General features: G+C 38.4%; 1 protein-coding gene across 3 annotated transcripts in view; it reads right to left on the bottom strand.

Annotated features, from left to right (window-relative positions):
• Positions 1–16,377, bottom strand: part of LOC150089362 (protein KRTCAP2 homolog) — an 85,468-nt gene that overhangs the window by 37,312 nt on the left and 31,779 nt on the right. For all 3 annotated transcript variants that reach the window (XM_090368544.1, XM_090368545.1, XM_090368546.1), the window contains exon 3: positions 11,719–11,782. In XM_090368544.1, the coding sequence (XP_090224670.1) occupies positions 11,719–11,782 (64 nt within the window). The remainder of the gene's footprint in view (positions 1–11,718; positions 11,783–16,377) is intronic.

The following is a 16,377-nucleotide window of genomic DNA, read 5'->3' as shown; positions in this document are numbered from 1 at the left end:
GATGGCTTCCCTTGCAATTTGGACACTGTGCGGTTGGTGCCTTACACTCTGTGTGTGTGTTTTACACCCACAGTTTGCACATATTGCGTCTCCACAGCATGCTGTCTGGGAATGGCCAAATTTCTGGCATTTAAAACATCTTAGGGGGTTCGGAATATATGGCCGAATGCGACAGTTTAAATATCCTGCCTTGACTGAAGCTGGTAGGTTTGGAGAACTGAAAGTTAAAATTATACTCCGGGTAAGAACTAAACTGCCATCTTTTCAGATCATGATCCTCTTTGCCTGAGTGAATTTTTGTTCTTTAAGTTCCTGGGCTATTTCATCTTCAGAAACGTTCAATAGATCCCATTCAGTGATCACTCCCTTTGAAGAATTGAGGGTGGTATGTGGTGTGATTTGAACTGGGATTCCACTCAAGGATGTCAGACTTAATAATAGTTCAGAGTGTCGAGAACTGGTGGTCTCTATTAATAAATCTCCAGATTGGAGACGTTTCACCATTTTTGGTGAACTTGCGGCATGTTCGAGGTATCTCTGAATGATAAAGGGGGAGCTTGCCCACAGGTTGTGTTGACAGAGAATGTATTATCAGGAATGTTGGTAATTCCTGTCTGCCAATGTCTTTCTTCATTCTCTTCGAGAGAGAGAAGTCATGGTCAGTGTCGTGAATGTCATTTGCTTGAGCGCTCTTCGGCTCTAAGCGTGGAAAATCACTTATTTCCATCTCTGCTCCTTTTAGCCCAGGGGGTTGTCTTATCCCCCAGGTTACCGGCCCCCGTCATGTGGAGGCAGGAGCGGTGCCACCAGTGACCAAGCGGTTGTTGAAGTAAGTAAAGGGTTAGTAATGAATACATAGAATAAAAAAGAAAGGTAGATTTCCTCTCTCGGTTCTTACTTTTGTCCTTTAAAGTACAGAACAACTTCAAGTAAACAAAAGAACAGGTGACGCTAGAAAAGAAACAAAACTATAACACTTTGGGAGAGCACTATATATTTGCAGGAAGAAAATCGTTTGTCACTATCGCTTGGCACTCAGGGCCATATAAGCTCCTGTACAGGCCAATATGTTTTAAATACATGAAAGGTTCTTGTATATTGGCTTCATTTCCTAAGATATGAGATAAATTATATGAGATGTTCAACGTTAAGAGTGACCGGAAAGTATTTGATCAAGTGTTTGACCGGAAAGTGTTTGATCATGAATGTAAGGGACACTCAACCGAAAATGACGGACTGTTAGTTGCATCTGACAGGATGAGCATTGAGGTGGGTTTTCTCTCAGCAGCAGGAAGAGATGGGCAAGATGAGTATGTCCAATTCTGAGCCTTGCCAATACCACTTCCTCTTGTCTGTTTCGTTGGAAGCTAGAGAGCCACAGCTTTGGATCTTCTTTTATCTGGTAAAGTTTATTGCTGATGTTACCTTTCCAGATCTGTGACCATTTATCATAGCATGCTTTACATATGACAAACTTATAGTCAGTGTAAGGAACCTGAGGATGTTGTGAGAGAGCGGGTTGTGGATGTTTAGCAGCAGAGTCACTTTCAATTCCAGGAATGCCAGAATGGCCAGGGATCCAGCAAAAACTGATTTGACACACTGCAGGAGAATACCTGGGAATGAATGTTTCAAGATATGATGAGAAGAGAAATTCTTCCTTATGGCAGAGACAGCACCGAGGGAGTCAGTGTAAATTATGGCAGGTGAGATGGAAAGCTCAATAAGCTTACTAAGCACTAACTTAATAGCATATAATTCAGCTGTGAAGACGCTGCAAGCTAGAGGTAATGTGGCTGAAGTCTTACATGAAGTAAAAAACTGCAGCAGTACCTCCCATTTTATCAGTTTTGGAACCATCTGTATAAATTTTATAGGCATGGTTGTTCATAGTTGCATGAGCTGAGTGTAACTGTCTGATATTGCAGGGTGGTATATTTTTCCCCACTGGAGAAAGTGTATATCTTGAGAGACAGACACAAGTCCAAGGTGGAACAGGTGTAGTTGTGCCCTGAAAAATTCCCTTTAAATTGACATTTCAACTCTGAACAAGCTCTTTAATCCTGAGTGAAGCAGGTCTATTTTCTTTTGACTTGCTCTCATAGAAGGATTCCCATCAAGTATTATAAAGATACTCCCAACTGGGGTGCGATGGTAAACTCTGGATCTTAGCAGCATAGTGGAGCAGTAGTGTTTTTGTGCACAGGTGTAATGGGGGATCATGCACTTCAATATAAAGACTTTGGATCAGAGAAGTCTTGAACACTCCCAGTGCAGTCCTCAGAGCACTGTGATGGATCACATTTAGCTGTTTTAAAGTAGTGCTCCTGGCAGACTCATACATTGGACAACCATAATCTAGCTGTGAACAGATTAAACTTCTATAAAGATGCAGTAAAGTGTAGCGATGAGCTCCCCATGACATAGATAAGACTGATCGAAGTATATTCAAATGCTTTAGACACATAGTTCTTAAATGAGTGATGTGAGCTTGGAAATTTAGTTTGCTGTCTAATAGTAGTCCAAGAAATTTAATGGAATTAACAAGCTGGATTGGAGTATTGTTTATTTGTAGTTCAGGTTCAGGGTGGAGAGCTCGTTTCTTGCAAAAGTGAGTGGCGGTGCATTTCTTTTCTGATAGTTGATAACCGTTCAGTGAAGACCAGGATTCTATTTTGTTTATGGCAAGTTGGAGCTGCCGTTCGATGGTATTGATACTTTGAGACTGACAGGAAATGGTAAGGTCGTCTTCATACATATATATTTCAACAGTTTTTGAGATATCGTCTGTCATGCTTCTAACTCGGACTGAAAATAGTGTTGGACTAAGTATCAATCCCTGCGGGACTCCTTCCTGAATTTGAGAAGCAGAGAGTGTTTTTATATCGGTCCTGAAAAGAATGCATTTGAATTATTTCAGGCAAATGGTCCCCAAGTCCCAGATGGCAAATATCCATAATACCATGACACCAGGTAGTGTCAAATGCCTTTTCATGGCTAAGTTGACCATAACTAGATGTTTCCTGACAAAGGCATTGTGGATGTGAGATTCGGCTTTGATGAGCACATCTAATGTTGATCTGTTTTTTCAAAAGCTGTACTGATGATCTGACAGCAGATTCTGTGACTCCTTGATATAAGTGAGTCTTGTGTGGACCATCCTTTCGAAAACTTTACCCAAGCAACTTATGAGAGATATGGGCCTATAATTTTGAACTAGGGAAGGATCTTTTCCTGGTTTTGGTATGGCAATAATGAAAGAATGTCGCCAGGAAGGATAGGCACTTTCACAGAACATCCGATTGTAGAAGATCAACAAGGCATACAAGTTCTTTTCAGATAAATGCTTCAGCATGTAATGAATACCATCCGGGCCTCCAGCACTATTGGATAATCTATTTAATGATTCTTTGAGTTCTGTTAACGTAAAGGGTTGGTTGTATGGGAAGGAGTGGCACATGAAGTTGATTTTACACCGTTCTACACTTGCTTTAATGTTTTGGGAAGAGGATGCATCAGAAGCAGAAGCAGAGATTGTGGAGAAAGATTCTGCTAGTGCATCAGCAACTTCTTCAGGGGTTGACAAGTCTTTCCCTTTCCAATGAAGTATTGGAGATGGCAGCCCAACAAATTTGCCATTTAGGGCCTGTATCCTTCTCCAAATGAGCCATATGTTGGTCTCTCTTGTTGTGGTTGAGGCAAAGGCAATCCATGAGTTATGTTTCGCTTTATGTCTAATTTGTCTTGCTTTTCCTTTAAATCTCTTATAAGCAATTAAGTTACGTAGGATATATGCGGAAATTATCCCAAGCACGATTTTGCTCTTGTTTGGCATTAAAGCACTCTGTATTCCACCAGTGATTTCGATGGGTGTGATATGTCTTGGATTTTACAATGGAAGCATTAGCCGGAGTCAGAATGTGGTTGGTTATGCAAGTGGTTACATCATCAATTGGTTTCTGTTCAATATAAATTCTATCTAAACAGATTTTGGAAGAATAGCCACCCAATTCGCTTTATTAAATTTCCAATTGGATCGTTGATCAGGATTTTGAGTTACCACTGTTTGTATTGAGTAAATGATTGGAAAGTGATCACTATTAAAGGGATCAGATAATACTGATGTCATAATTGGAAAGATGGGTGGTGAACAAATTGACAAGTCAACTGCAGAAGTAGATCCTGTAGGTAGGTATATATAGGTAGGAGATCCAGAGTTGAGTAAATTAAGATCATTGTTATTTATAAATTCCTCAATCAATTTGCCTTTTCTGTCCATTGTAGTGGACTCCCACAGTGGATGGTGTCCATTAAAGTCACCGAAAAGACAAATTGGAGCTGAGTAATGAGGTTGTCATGTTCTGATTGCAGAAGTGGTAGAGATGGTGGAATATAAATGGAAACAATGGTAACTGAAATACCCATTGCAATGCAAGCAGCCACAGCTTCTAGATTGGTTCTTAATTGGACTGGTCTGGATGGTACGTTAGAATTAACAAGAATGGCTACTCCCCCACGTGCTGAAGACTGAGTTCCTATCTTGTCTGTAGTTTGTATAATTTGAGAATTTTAGCAAAATTTTGGATGACAAGAATGTCTCCTGGAGGCATAAGCTTATAGGATTGAATTGAGCTAATAAATCCCTTAAGTCATCGGAATGACTGCTTAGTTCTCTGCAGTTCCATTGTATGATGTTATGCATTATTTAGGTTTGGCTGAGGGTGATTCATCAGACTGCTTTTTGTGTGCTGGGCATTTTTTCCATTCTCTTTTTGGAAAGGAGGGGTGTGCAGTATCCATAGTGTCATTTGCATGAAGCTCTAATATAGGTTCCTCATGATCAGAGTGTACACCTACTTCCATATTGTTGGTTGGCAATTCGATTTTCTTACTCTTTTTTGGTAGTTTCTGAGTTTTTGCTGTCATGTGATTCGGTTAGAGTATCAGTTGGGATACTAATCTGGGTGTTAGTTGCTTCGCTGCTGTTAGTTTTAGGAGAATCTTTTGCAGAGGCTGATAAGGTTGCTTTAACCCAGTTTGCCAGAGAGGTGTTCAGTAGTATTGATACATCAGTTTGAACTGCAGCTGAAAGATGGTTTCGGGTGTGAGATGCATAAGACAGACTAGGCATGGTCAACAAAATTTGTCTGCGTGTCTCAGGATGTCACTTTATGTTCAATTTTGTACTTTTGAATTTTCTTTCCAGTTTTCCACATATCGCATGATTTAGAAAAGGCAGGATGGCTTCCTTCACAGTTGGGACAAACCAGAGTTGCAGCTGAGCAATCTGCTTGTGTATGATCCTTTGATCCACATATAGGACAGACTGCGTCACATATGCATGCCTGCTGGGAGTGGCCGTATTTCTGGGATTTAAAACAGCAAAGAGGACTCAGGATGTATGGCCGAATTTGGCAGTTTAAATAGCCAGCATTTACAGAGGATGGCAAATCAGGAGTGCCGAAGGTTAAAATGATGGATCAAGTTGGGACGAGATTTCCATCTATTTTAATCATTGTGCACTTTGCACTGACTACCTTCTGATTATTAAGTTCTTGGACTAATTCCTCCTCAGATACTGCAAGTAGGTCCCAATCAGTGATGATGTCTTTCGATGAATTTAAGGTATTGTGGGGAGTAACAGATACTGGCAGCCCACCAAATGTAGTTGTCTTTAATAGCCACTCAGAATGTTTGGAGGTGGCTGTTTCAACAAGTAGGTCTCCGGATTGAAGTCTCTTCACCATTTTTGGTGATCCCACAATTGATTCCAGGTATTTTTGTATCATAAATGGTGATAACTTTCCCACAGGCTGAGTAGACAGAGAGTGTATCACCAGAAATTTAGGTAGGGTAGGACACTGTGCTCTTCGAAGTCTTTTGGGTTGATTCAACTCATTATCATTGGATGTTACTGGCCTTGAACGTAAAAGCTCTAGAGGTGGATAGTTATTTATATCCATGGTTGCTCCTTTTTGCCCCAGAGGATAGCTTTCCCCCAGGTTACCGGCCCCACCATGTGTACGCAGGAGCGGTGCCACCTAGTGACCAAGCAGCTAGAGAAATTAGTTTGTTAGTGAAAAATTACTATATATATATACTAAGAGAAAGAAAGGTAATTTTCCTTTCTGGGTTCTTACTCAAAATCTGTAAAGTACAGAACCACTTATAATAAACTGAGAATTTTAAAAGCACTAGAAATTAAACAGAACAAAATCACTGGGAAAATCACTAATATATCGCTCAGGAAAAATCGCTTGGACACTAATGCTTGACACTCGGGGCCACAGGTGCAGAGAAGGGCAGCCAGACTGGTGAAGGGAACAAATGAGTGCTCTTACCTAGAAAGAGTTTCAGTTCAGCAGATTGCAGCATATAAGTGTTTAGTCTTGAATGGACTGAGTAAGCTGAATGTTAATGGCATTTTTCCACTTGCTGAGACCTCACACATGATGGGACATAAATTCAAGTTGAGGAAGGTTGGTTCGTTGTAGGATAAATGCAGCCAGCAGGTGGTTGATTATTGGAACAAGTTTCCATCTGTTTTTGTGGAAGCACATGAGTTGAATAAATTCAAGGAAGAACTAGACAAATTCTTGAAAGGTACAGATGGTTGAACTGTATATATATATTTTTTTTTTTTTTTTTTTTTGTTTTTTTTGGCTGATGCTATATAAGCTTGCTTTCTTGCATCATTTGCCATTACTACTACTACCTTTCATACAAACAGCTCTTCACTCTGTACAAATTTCAAATCAACCCTACTGTGGAATGCTGTTCCCACATCTGGGTGGGCCCTAAAACCCCTCTGACTTCCAGATTCCATTCAAAAGTGGGCAATCAGGTTAATTAATGACCCATCTCTAACAAAGTATCTCCGTAGTTCTTCTGTTTGTGCTTCATGCCTTTTCAACAGATACTTCCATGGGCACTGTTCTTCTGAATTGTCTTCTATAATTCCCTCTCTCTCTCTTTTCCAAACCAGTCGAAACATGTACAGCAACCAGTCAGCATCCTTTAACTGTTCAACTTCACACTTGTGGAACCAACTTTTCTTTTTGCCTCATTTATTCATTCACGACTTTGGTTTCCTGCAACAATGGCCCTTCGTATATATTTCACAAAAATTAGTCTACAGAAATTCAAGTCTATTGGCAACAAGTATCTTCTCTTTCATCCCATCAACCTTTAACTTAAGTACTATAGGTTCTTTTTTTTTTTTTTTTTTTTTTTTTTGGTAGTTGCTGGCGCATCGGCTTCTGTGGCCATAATGCACCTCCCAAGGTTTTTGCAGTACTTTGATCCAAGCCTGAGGCAGGATTCGAACCCGCGACCTTTGGGTTGCCAATATGATTTGAATTTTCTTTTTTGCAGGGAAAGAAATGCGTTTTCTCAACTACCTGAACACTTTCCAGAACTAAATGGCTGTTTTATTTATGTAGTTCCAGGAAGATAGGCTCAACTCCCAAAAGCATCAGTATGGGCAAATGGAACCCCCCCCCCAATTTCTAGTCCATACTACAAAAATAAAATATGCAATAAAGGTTGGAAAGCAGGAAAATGTAAAGCAATTGTGAATGATTATTTTCTCTACTTTCTTTACACTAGATGTAAGAAACTGGAGAGAAGTTAAGGTCAGAAATGTCTGACTGTCATTTTTTAATGCTGATGCACTTTATACATAGCACGCCTGCTCACATTTATAAATGCTATACAAGTTAACTAAGGAACTGATGGGATGCATGTAAAATACTACCATACAAGTGAGTTTGCATCCTGGATGCAGCACATTCACTAATATTGAAATTCATGCTATGTAGGGCTCAACAATACCAGTCAAAATCTTAATACTGGTATTTCTGTATTTTTAATTCATGAAACCAGAATACCGGAATTCCAAAAAAATACCATTTATCGCAATAAATTTTGATGACAATTAAGTGCAATAAGGTAAGGAAAAAACAAGTAATTACTTGAATTCGCATTTTAAATCAAACTTTTATTACAATAATAAATATTCTAGCAAAAATTATTAAACATACATTTATTCTAAAAACAAAAAAATAAGCATCCACACTACCTGTTCGAATAAAGCTCTCAAGAAACTCAATACTGTTATCATTTAAACTGGATCTAATTTTGGTACATATTTAATTAGTGGCAGAAAACGTCCTTTGGATTCTGTGCTGGTTGGTGCTTTGTACTGAGATAGTCATAGACAAGTTGCAATTTAACCCACCCCCCTTATTCCCTGATTTTGAAGAAAATATATGAGAGTGCTACCTCCTTTATTAGACTAGACAAAGACAGTAGGAAATTTAAAATTGAGAAAGGAGTTCGACAAGGAGACACAATATCTCCGAAGCTGTTTACTGCTGCCCTTGAGGAAGCTTTCAGAAGATTAGACTGGTCGCAGAAAGGAGTCAATGTGAACGGAGAGTACCTAAACCATTTACGATTTGCAGATGACATTGTGGTCATACGCCACGATCCCAAAGAAGTAGAGGAAAATCTTAATCAGTTATGCACAGCTAGTAAGGATTTTGGACTAAAGATGAATATGGCTAAAACAAAAGTAATGATGAACAAGTATGCCACAGAAAGGGAAATAATGATTGAAGGAGCAGTAATTGAAAAGGTGGAGTCATATACTTATCTGGGACAAGTTATTAGCTGTAATAATGATAAATGGCTGGAAGTCAAGAGAAGAATAAATTTTGGATGGATAGCATTCAGGAAATATAGTCACATACTGAAGAGCAATATCCCAGTTTGTCTGAAACGTAAAATAATGGACCAATGTATACTCTCCACCATGACTTATGGAAGTGAAACTTGGGCACTCACCAAAAGAATGGAAGAGAAGCTGAGAACTACACAGCAAAGAATGGAACGAATCATATTGGGAATCAGACTGTTAGATAAGAAGAGAAACACAGATTAGGCAGCAAACTCAAGTAAAGGACATTCTTATCAAAACTAAAGAACTAAAATGGTCTTGGGCAGGACACATAGCTCGAAGACATGATGACAGATGGACTAAGAAAATAACAGAATGGTATCCAAGAGGAGCTAGAAGAAAACCTGGAAGACAAAGGCGGAGATGGATAGATGAAATTCATGAGTTTGTGGGTAGTAAATGGATGGCCAGTGCTCAAAACAGAAGGAACTGGAAAGTTGCTGGAGAGGCCTTCATCCTGCAGTGGATTGAAAATGGCTGATGATGATGATTATTCCCTAATCTTCAAAAAATCTTATTTCCTTTTTATCAAAAATTAAATATTTTCTGTTTGACTTTTTATGGCACTATATCCGTATTAACAAAAGAAAGGGACTGACGGTTAAGTTTTGTGAGGAAACCAAATCTAAGTTGTGGGGGGGGGGTTATTTGTTTATTAATTTTTATTTCCCTGTACTTTAGTATCGCCGTCAGTGGCCATTGTTATGATTTTCGTACAGCAGCTCCCCTCAAGCACTAAGCCCCACAAGCTACCTGACTTGTGTTAAAAAAATTAGAATTTCCAGGAGCTGAGGGATATTCCACCCCCCCCCCACAAATATATATATTGTACAGGAAGTTCTCGCTTTACGAGTTCCAGGGTTTACGAGTTTTTTTTTTACACAAGTATCAAGTATCAACAAAATCAAAAATATGCACATTAATTGCAAAAAAATGAATGTTAAACATTCATAAATACCACATTCCAAACCACGTGCGTAGCTATACAATACAGTGTACCCCTTTATGATATTAATCAGTTCCAGAGACACCATCATATCGTTAAAATATCGTAATATGAACCCAATAACAAATTGTTTTGGTAATTCGCTTCAAGATCTCAGAAGTTGAAATTTTCGCTGTATAACTAAGCTATTTATCTCTCTAAAATGTCATTTTTAAGGTAACGAGCGTGACCTTAAGGCCATATAAAAGGTCATGAGCATGGTTTATAAATTGTTATTAGTTACCAATTCAAATCATTAAAATGCACTACACTTTCATCGTTATCATATGTTCCGTTATAAGAATCAATTTTAAATGCCTTTGTGATATTTTTCTAAAGCACGTTTCTTGAGGTCACGACCATAAAACAATAAAAACAATTTGCACATTTCTGGTTTATTTGGCTTTTCTGTTACCGCAAGCAATTATGAACGGGTAGTAAACTTGATCTTCTGGTATTTGCGAAAATACTGATAGCTGGAATTGTGTGGTTTTTTTGTGTTATTATGCTTAAATGTGTTTCTCCTTTACTGAAATCTTCAATCGTATAAAAAACAAATTTTCAGAATCTTCTCTTCATTGCTTTTTTTTTTTTTTTTTTTTTTAAAGCTTTGTAAACTTGTTACTCCATGCGAATCGTGTTAGTTGCAATTTATGTGCCGTTAAAAAATGCTCATGCATGCAATCGTGAAATTCATAATTAAAAGAGAAGATTATCTTGGAAACAAACACCTCGTGAAACATTTCTGAAGAAGACGACTCCTTGTGCAACAAACCAATGAGTGCGCATTTAGTTGACGATGATGAAGAATAAATATTCTTTAACATTTGTAAGTCGTAAATAATTTCTCTATTATTATAATTTGCTTGATTTTACAGACTACCTTTTTATTTCTTTTGATAAATCAATCATTGTTTAAGCAAACTAATTAGCTAGCTAATTTCATTGTTGAGAACGTAACCCTTATTTTTAACCTTATGTCTATGGGAAATAAATTTCCGCTTTACGAGCGCGCACTAGGAACGAATTAACTCGTAAAGTCAAGAACTACCTGTATATTGAATATATATTATACGTGAGCTGTCAGTTTCTCAAGAGCAATGACACAAATATAAAACAAGTCATTTATCATACAAATCTACTTACAATACATAACTGGTGTTCATTTACATCTAATCTTTCATTTTTCTCATTTAATCTGTTAATACCAATATCATTTTCATTTTCCTAAAATTTCTTTCAATTAACAATCTCAACTCTCTCTCTCTACAGCTTCAAACACTAAACTAATTCAAACTTAATCACTTCCTCGTATTTCTCTTAATCACTAATATCAATTCTCTTCACAACAGCAATCCATAAGTTGCTAACTTAATGCTAACAATTCCATGTAATCTCTCTTAATTCAGCAATATCAATTTTCTTACAACTTCAACCAATAAACGAACTCAATCCGTCAACTAAAAACCATGCCACCCTCACCTGAGATCAACTAACTCAGCCACGCTGTGAAAAAGGCCTATAGAAATTCCTCATCATCATTGAGATTTGAACCCAGGTCTTTTCCACCAGTGTGGGAAAGATGGTGATTCTACCAACAGTGCTACCCAAGAGGGCATAATGAGGAGGATGATTAATAGTGTATGGGTATTACTGGATGCTGGAATTCAATTCCCCTGCAGAACATACATTCACCCCAACTCTGATCTCAGAATTTTACAAGCTGGGTATTCAGGATTACCAATCTATATAATTTTAGATGGTTAAATCACCAAGTATAAATTAAAAGGTTTCTGAAAGCTTTATAAAAATGTGACCAAATAAAGCTAATGGTCAAGTTAAACAATACCAATCATAATTACTAATAGTGTATATTTTTAACTCAATTTGCACTTAAACGGCAATAATGAAACATCAGAAACTTTTTTTAATAAAAAATTATCTTTCAAAATTATCTTAATTATAATAATTCATAAAAGTCAATAAAAAATACCTTCTGGGAAGAGCTTTGTATGAAATCCTTTCCCAAAAAGACTGGTTTCTAAATTACCAACTGCCTGGGTTATTTTTAAGGAAATCAATTTTATGCAAGCAAGACATTAAAATGAAAACAAATAACTAAAATGAAACTATAATATTAAAGTTAGTGTTTTTAGAATAATGCAACCAAGGTTTTAGAATAATGTATATATGTGCCTGGCGGTCCACTCAAACCAGAAGCTGTTAATATGGCTTAATGGACGTACTCACTATTACAACCACAGTTAAACCAAATTTGCTCATACTACAAATCCACAAGTTGTACACTGAGTGGACAGAAATCATGGGATACCAACCTAGTAACGAGTAGGCCCACCTTTCGCCCGGATAAGGGCAGTCATGCAGTGAGGCGCTAAGTCCACTAGTTCACAAAAGCATTCCACAGGTATTTCCATCCATGCCTGCTGCACTGCTGTCCATAATTCCATCGCATTCCTCGGTGGTGGATCCAAAGCTCAAAAGGACCTTTCCACAGCATCCCACCAAGATGCTCCACTGGGTTCATGTCCAGTGAACAGGGAGGCCATTGCATGGTGGTAAAATCTGTGGAATGCTCTTTTGAACCATGTTCTAATCACCATGGCTCTGTGGGGAGGCACACTGTCCTGCTGGAAGAGTCCGTTGCCCTGTGGGTGCACGATGACCATGAAGGAATGCAGATGGTCTGCAAGGATGGACATGTAACCTGGACCATTCAGAGATGCATCTAGACATACCAGAGGTTCCAATGTGTGCCAGTTGAACATACCCAGACCATTACTGACCGTCCACCCACCTGAACAGTTCCTTGTTGACATGACAAGGAGCTTTGTGCGGTTTCTGCTATGCACCCTCTAGTCCACTCGAAATAACTGGAAACAAAACTCATCGGACTAGGAGACGTCTCCAATCATCCAAGGTCCAGTGCCAATATTCTTTAATCCAGTTGAGGCGTAGAGTCCTGTGTCATGGTGTTAACAATGGGACCCTGGTGGGTGGCCAGCTCCCATGACCTATTGCAGCTAATGATCATCTGATGGTCTTAGTGGAGACTTTCTGGCACCTCCCTCGAAGTCGGCGGTGATTTCTGCCACTGTCACTCTCAGGCTAGCTGAAACAACGTGAGACAGACATCGGCAGTCAAGTTCATCCACCACCTCTCCCCGCCCATAGCACTGTCCATGATGAGATGTTGCTCCAGAAATTCCACATTCCCGAAACACTCTTGATGCTGTCAAATGGGGATAGTGCAATTTCAGTACTACCTCGGCGATAGAGTGACCATGCGTCGGGCACCCACTACCATCCCTCCTTCAAAGTCAGTTAACTCACAACGTTTATCCATACCAACATTGAATTACCATCTACGTGAATGCAGTGTACCTATATACTCGCCAAGGGGCGCGTTTGTCCACTAGCGAGAGGGGCAACAGCGTTGTGTTGCCCAGGAACCAGGTATCGCATGAATTCTGTTCTTTCAGCGTACACTGAGTGTACAGTCAGTCCTTGTAGAACATGATAGTTGTGTTCCTAGAAACCCTTGTGCAATATAAATAAGAGGCCTTATGACAAAATTGGGTTAGGTGCCGACCACCGAAGACTAAATGCACATTTGTAACCAAAACATTACCAAACACAATAAATAATTGTAATAAAATACAGTACTTAAGTATTTTATTACAATTATTACGTAACAAAATACTGCTAATGCTTTTGCTTCTATTGTAAGCAAACTTGTTCTTTGTTTGGTCTTCTATCCAAACAGATAGCAGATGTTCAATCTCTTCCAATTCTTTTGTGTCTTGATCTAATGGATTTTGTTACACTGAGTTGTTCCTGCTATGAAAGTTGCTTTTATTTTCTCTGCATTTTTTTTTTTTTTTCATATCCGAATCTGTATTATCTTCACCAGGATGCTTCCTTTTCACACTTTTTTCAAGTATTTTACTCATTTTTAGGGAATAAACACAATTACAATATAAAAAGGACAAAAATTAGTAGGCACGGTTGATACACACATAAACAAAGCAGCGTACATGTAGCAACTGAATAAACAACACCGTAAAGGCAGAAACACTATTATCACCTCACACTAGTTCACATTTTACTAAAGCACATTTCTGGAGGTCACTAACCATAAAACAATAAGAACAATTTCCAGTTGCATTCCTGCTAATGGAATCTGTTATAAACGGGTAGTAAACTCGATCTAATTGCATTTGCAATAATACTGATAGCTGCAATTCTGTGGGTTTTTATGTTATGGTGAAATGAGTTTCCCCTTCACCGAAATCTTCGATCATATAAAAAACATAAATACATTTTCAGAATCTTCTCTTCATTCCTACTGTGTTGTGTTCATTTGGGGTATTTCCCAGTTTCAACTGCCATTTCTTGTAAACACAAAGGTGTGCATAAGCGAATTCGGTTTGTGTCATATACAAACCGAATTCCCCTATTTACAAATCGTGTACGACTGAATTCGTGTAGTGGACTTGTTGTCTGTACTGCAATACTAACATCAAATTCAAAAATTTCAGCCCATGTATGACAAAAAAAAAATACAGACAATATTCTTAGCCTAAAAATAAGCAAGATAGACCCTGGTGTATTTTAATTAAAACATAATTTTTGTATGTCATAATTCATGCCTTTATCTTCTAAAGTTAATGTGTAGCCTAAATATTTAAAACTGTTCATCTGTTGTAATGTCCTATTTAGAGTAACTCTAAGGTTTTCAGGGCCAGGTGAAAAATAACTGAGCCCTGCAATTCACCCATCCATTCACTCCAAATTTTTGTATAGTTCTGCCTTGAATTTCTTTAAGCAGTCAACTTCTACAATGACAGATGGAAGTTTGTTCCAGCAATCAACCACCTGCTGGCAAAAGGCAAATTTCCCCACATCTATTCTACAACTGTCTTTCCTCACTTTGAATTTATGTCACCTCAAGAGACTAATCTGGGCAAGAGGAAGAATCCCATCATCATTAAGTTTGCTCAAACCATTCAAGGTCTTAGACGCTTCAATCAGATCACTGCACAGGTGCCTAGTCTCCTGGCACAGCAATTTGCAGAACTTAAGACTTTTTTTGTAAGAGCAACCCTTTGTTCCATTCACCAATCTCATTGCCCTTCTCTTACTCATTCCAGCAGCTCTACATTCTTCCTAAAATAAAGCCTCTAGACCTGTATACACAACTCAAGTGTGGTCTAACCATTGCCTTATACAAGGGGATAATCACCTCCTTTGGTCTGAGGTCGAGGGTTTCCTGTGCGGACGTGCCTTTCTGCCGCTCTTGGAATAGAGAAGTTTTTTCTGATTTATTTTCTGCTTTATTAGTTTAAATTGACATATTAACTTATTTCTAGAGTAGCTTTATATTCCTATTTACGGTACTTAAAGTTAAAATAACTTAGATAGAGATTTTGTAGGTATTACTTAGTATCGGAAAGGGTATCAAATCCACGTGTTTATCGTTCATAAACGGCCGCCATTGTTACGTGAAAATTAATCAGTAAAATCTATTAATCTTGTCGAACTTCATTGGCAATTAAATTGTAATTTTAACTATACATATAACCACTTAGGTTACGGAACATAAATAATTAGTAAAAATAAATAATTAATACATAACTTGATACAGAAGTTATATAAAGGGATTTCGTAGATAACACTCGTTACTGAAGCGCGATACAGCATATCCGGAATTCGATAGCATTAGCTTTGTATAGTATAGTGCATAATATAATATTGTCAATTAATCAGTACATCTATTAATCTTGTTAAACTTCATTGTCAATTAAATTGTACTTTTAACTATATATATATAACGACTTAGAGTACAAACGTAACAAATAATTAATACATACTTGATACGGAAGTTATATAAAGGGAACTCGTAGATAACACTCGATACCGAAAAATAAATATAGCGTTATAACTGTGTTAAGATACAAGTTTAAGGTTTTAATTTTGTTCTGAAATTGTAATTTTATTGACATTTAAATCGAAATCATGACTCTGACCAGAGCAGCAAAGCAAAAGGCTCAAGCTAATGGGAGTGCTGTGATTCAGGGGAGAACTGAGGGGGGCGGTTGCCCCCTGAATCACGGCCTTTTAAGATGCACTGTTTGCTTGATGTTTGCGGAGCAATCGGGTACGGGACATGATACTGCCATGGGGGATGTCTTTGTGTGTGCACGATGCAAGGAGTGAAAGGAAATTAGGCGACAACTCGGCGTTGTTATGGGCCTATATGAGACCTTGAAGGACAGGGTGGATGCCCTCGAAGGAAATAAATTGAGGGGCCCATCAAGCTCTCAGCTGCCCACATCAACACCAGAGCTTGGACTTGGTCATCTTGCAACACAGAGGCAGCCCCCAAGGCAGAATGCGCTGGTCCAACAGGAACTAGTAGTTGTTGGTGACTCAATTGTCAGGGAAACGGGGAACATGCTTTGTAAAAAGGATAGGTGGAACAGGACCAGGGTATGTCTGCCAGGGGCAAAGGTTGATGACGTTGTAGAGCAGATATCATCTTTTAAGGGCACAAAAGGTGATATAGTTGTACACGTTGGCACTAATGATATTAAGAGTAGGAGACCAGCGGAATTACTTAACAAGTACAGGT

Source organism: Mastigoproctus giganteus, chromosome 2 (assembly GCF_048544385.1).
Source record: "Mastigoproctus giganteus isolate SK-2022 chromosome 2, ASM4854438v1, whole genome shotgun sequence".
In the NCBI taxonomy this organism is placed as follows: Eukaryota; Metazoa; Arthropoda; class Arachnida; order Uropygi; family Thelyphonidae; genus Mastigoproctus; species Mastigoproctus giganteus.
The sequence above is the reverse complement of the archived record's forward strand: the minus strand, read 5'-3'. Positions and strand labels throughout refer to the sequence as shown.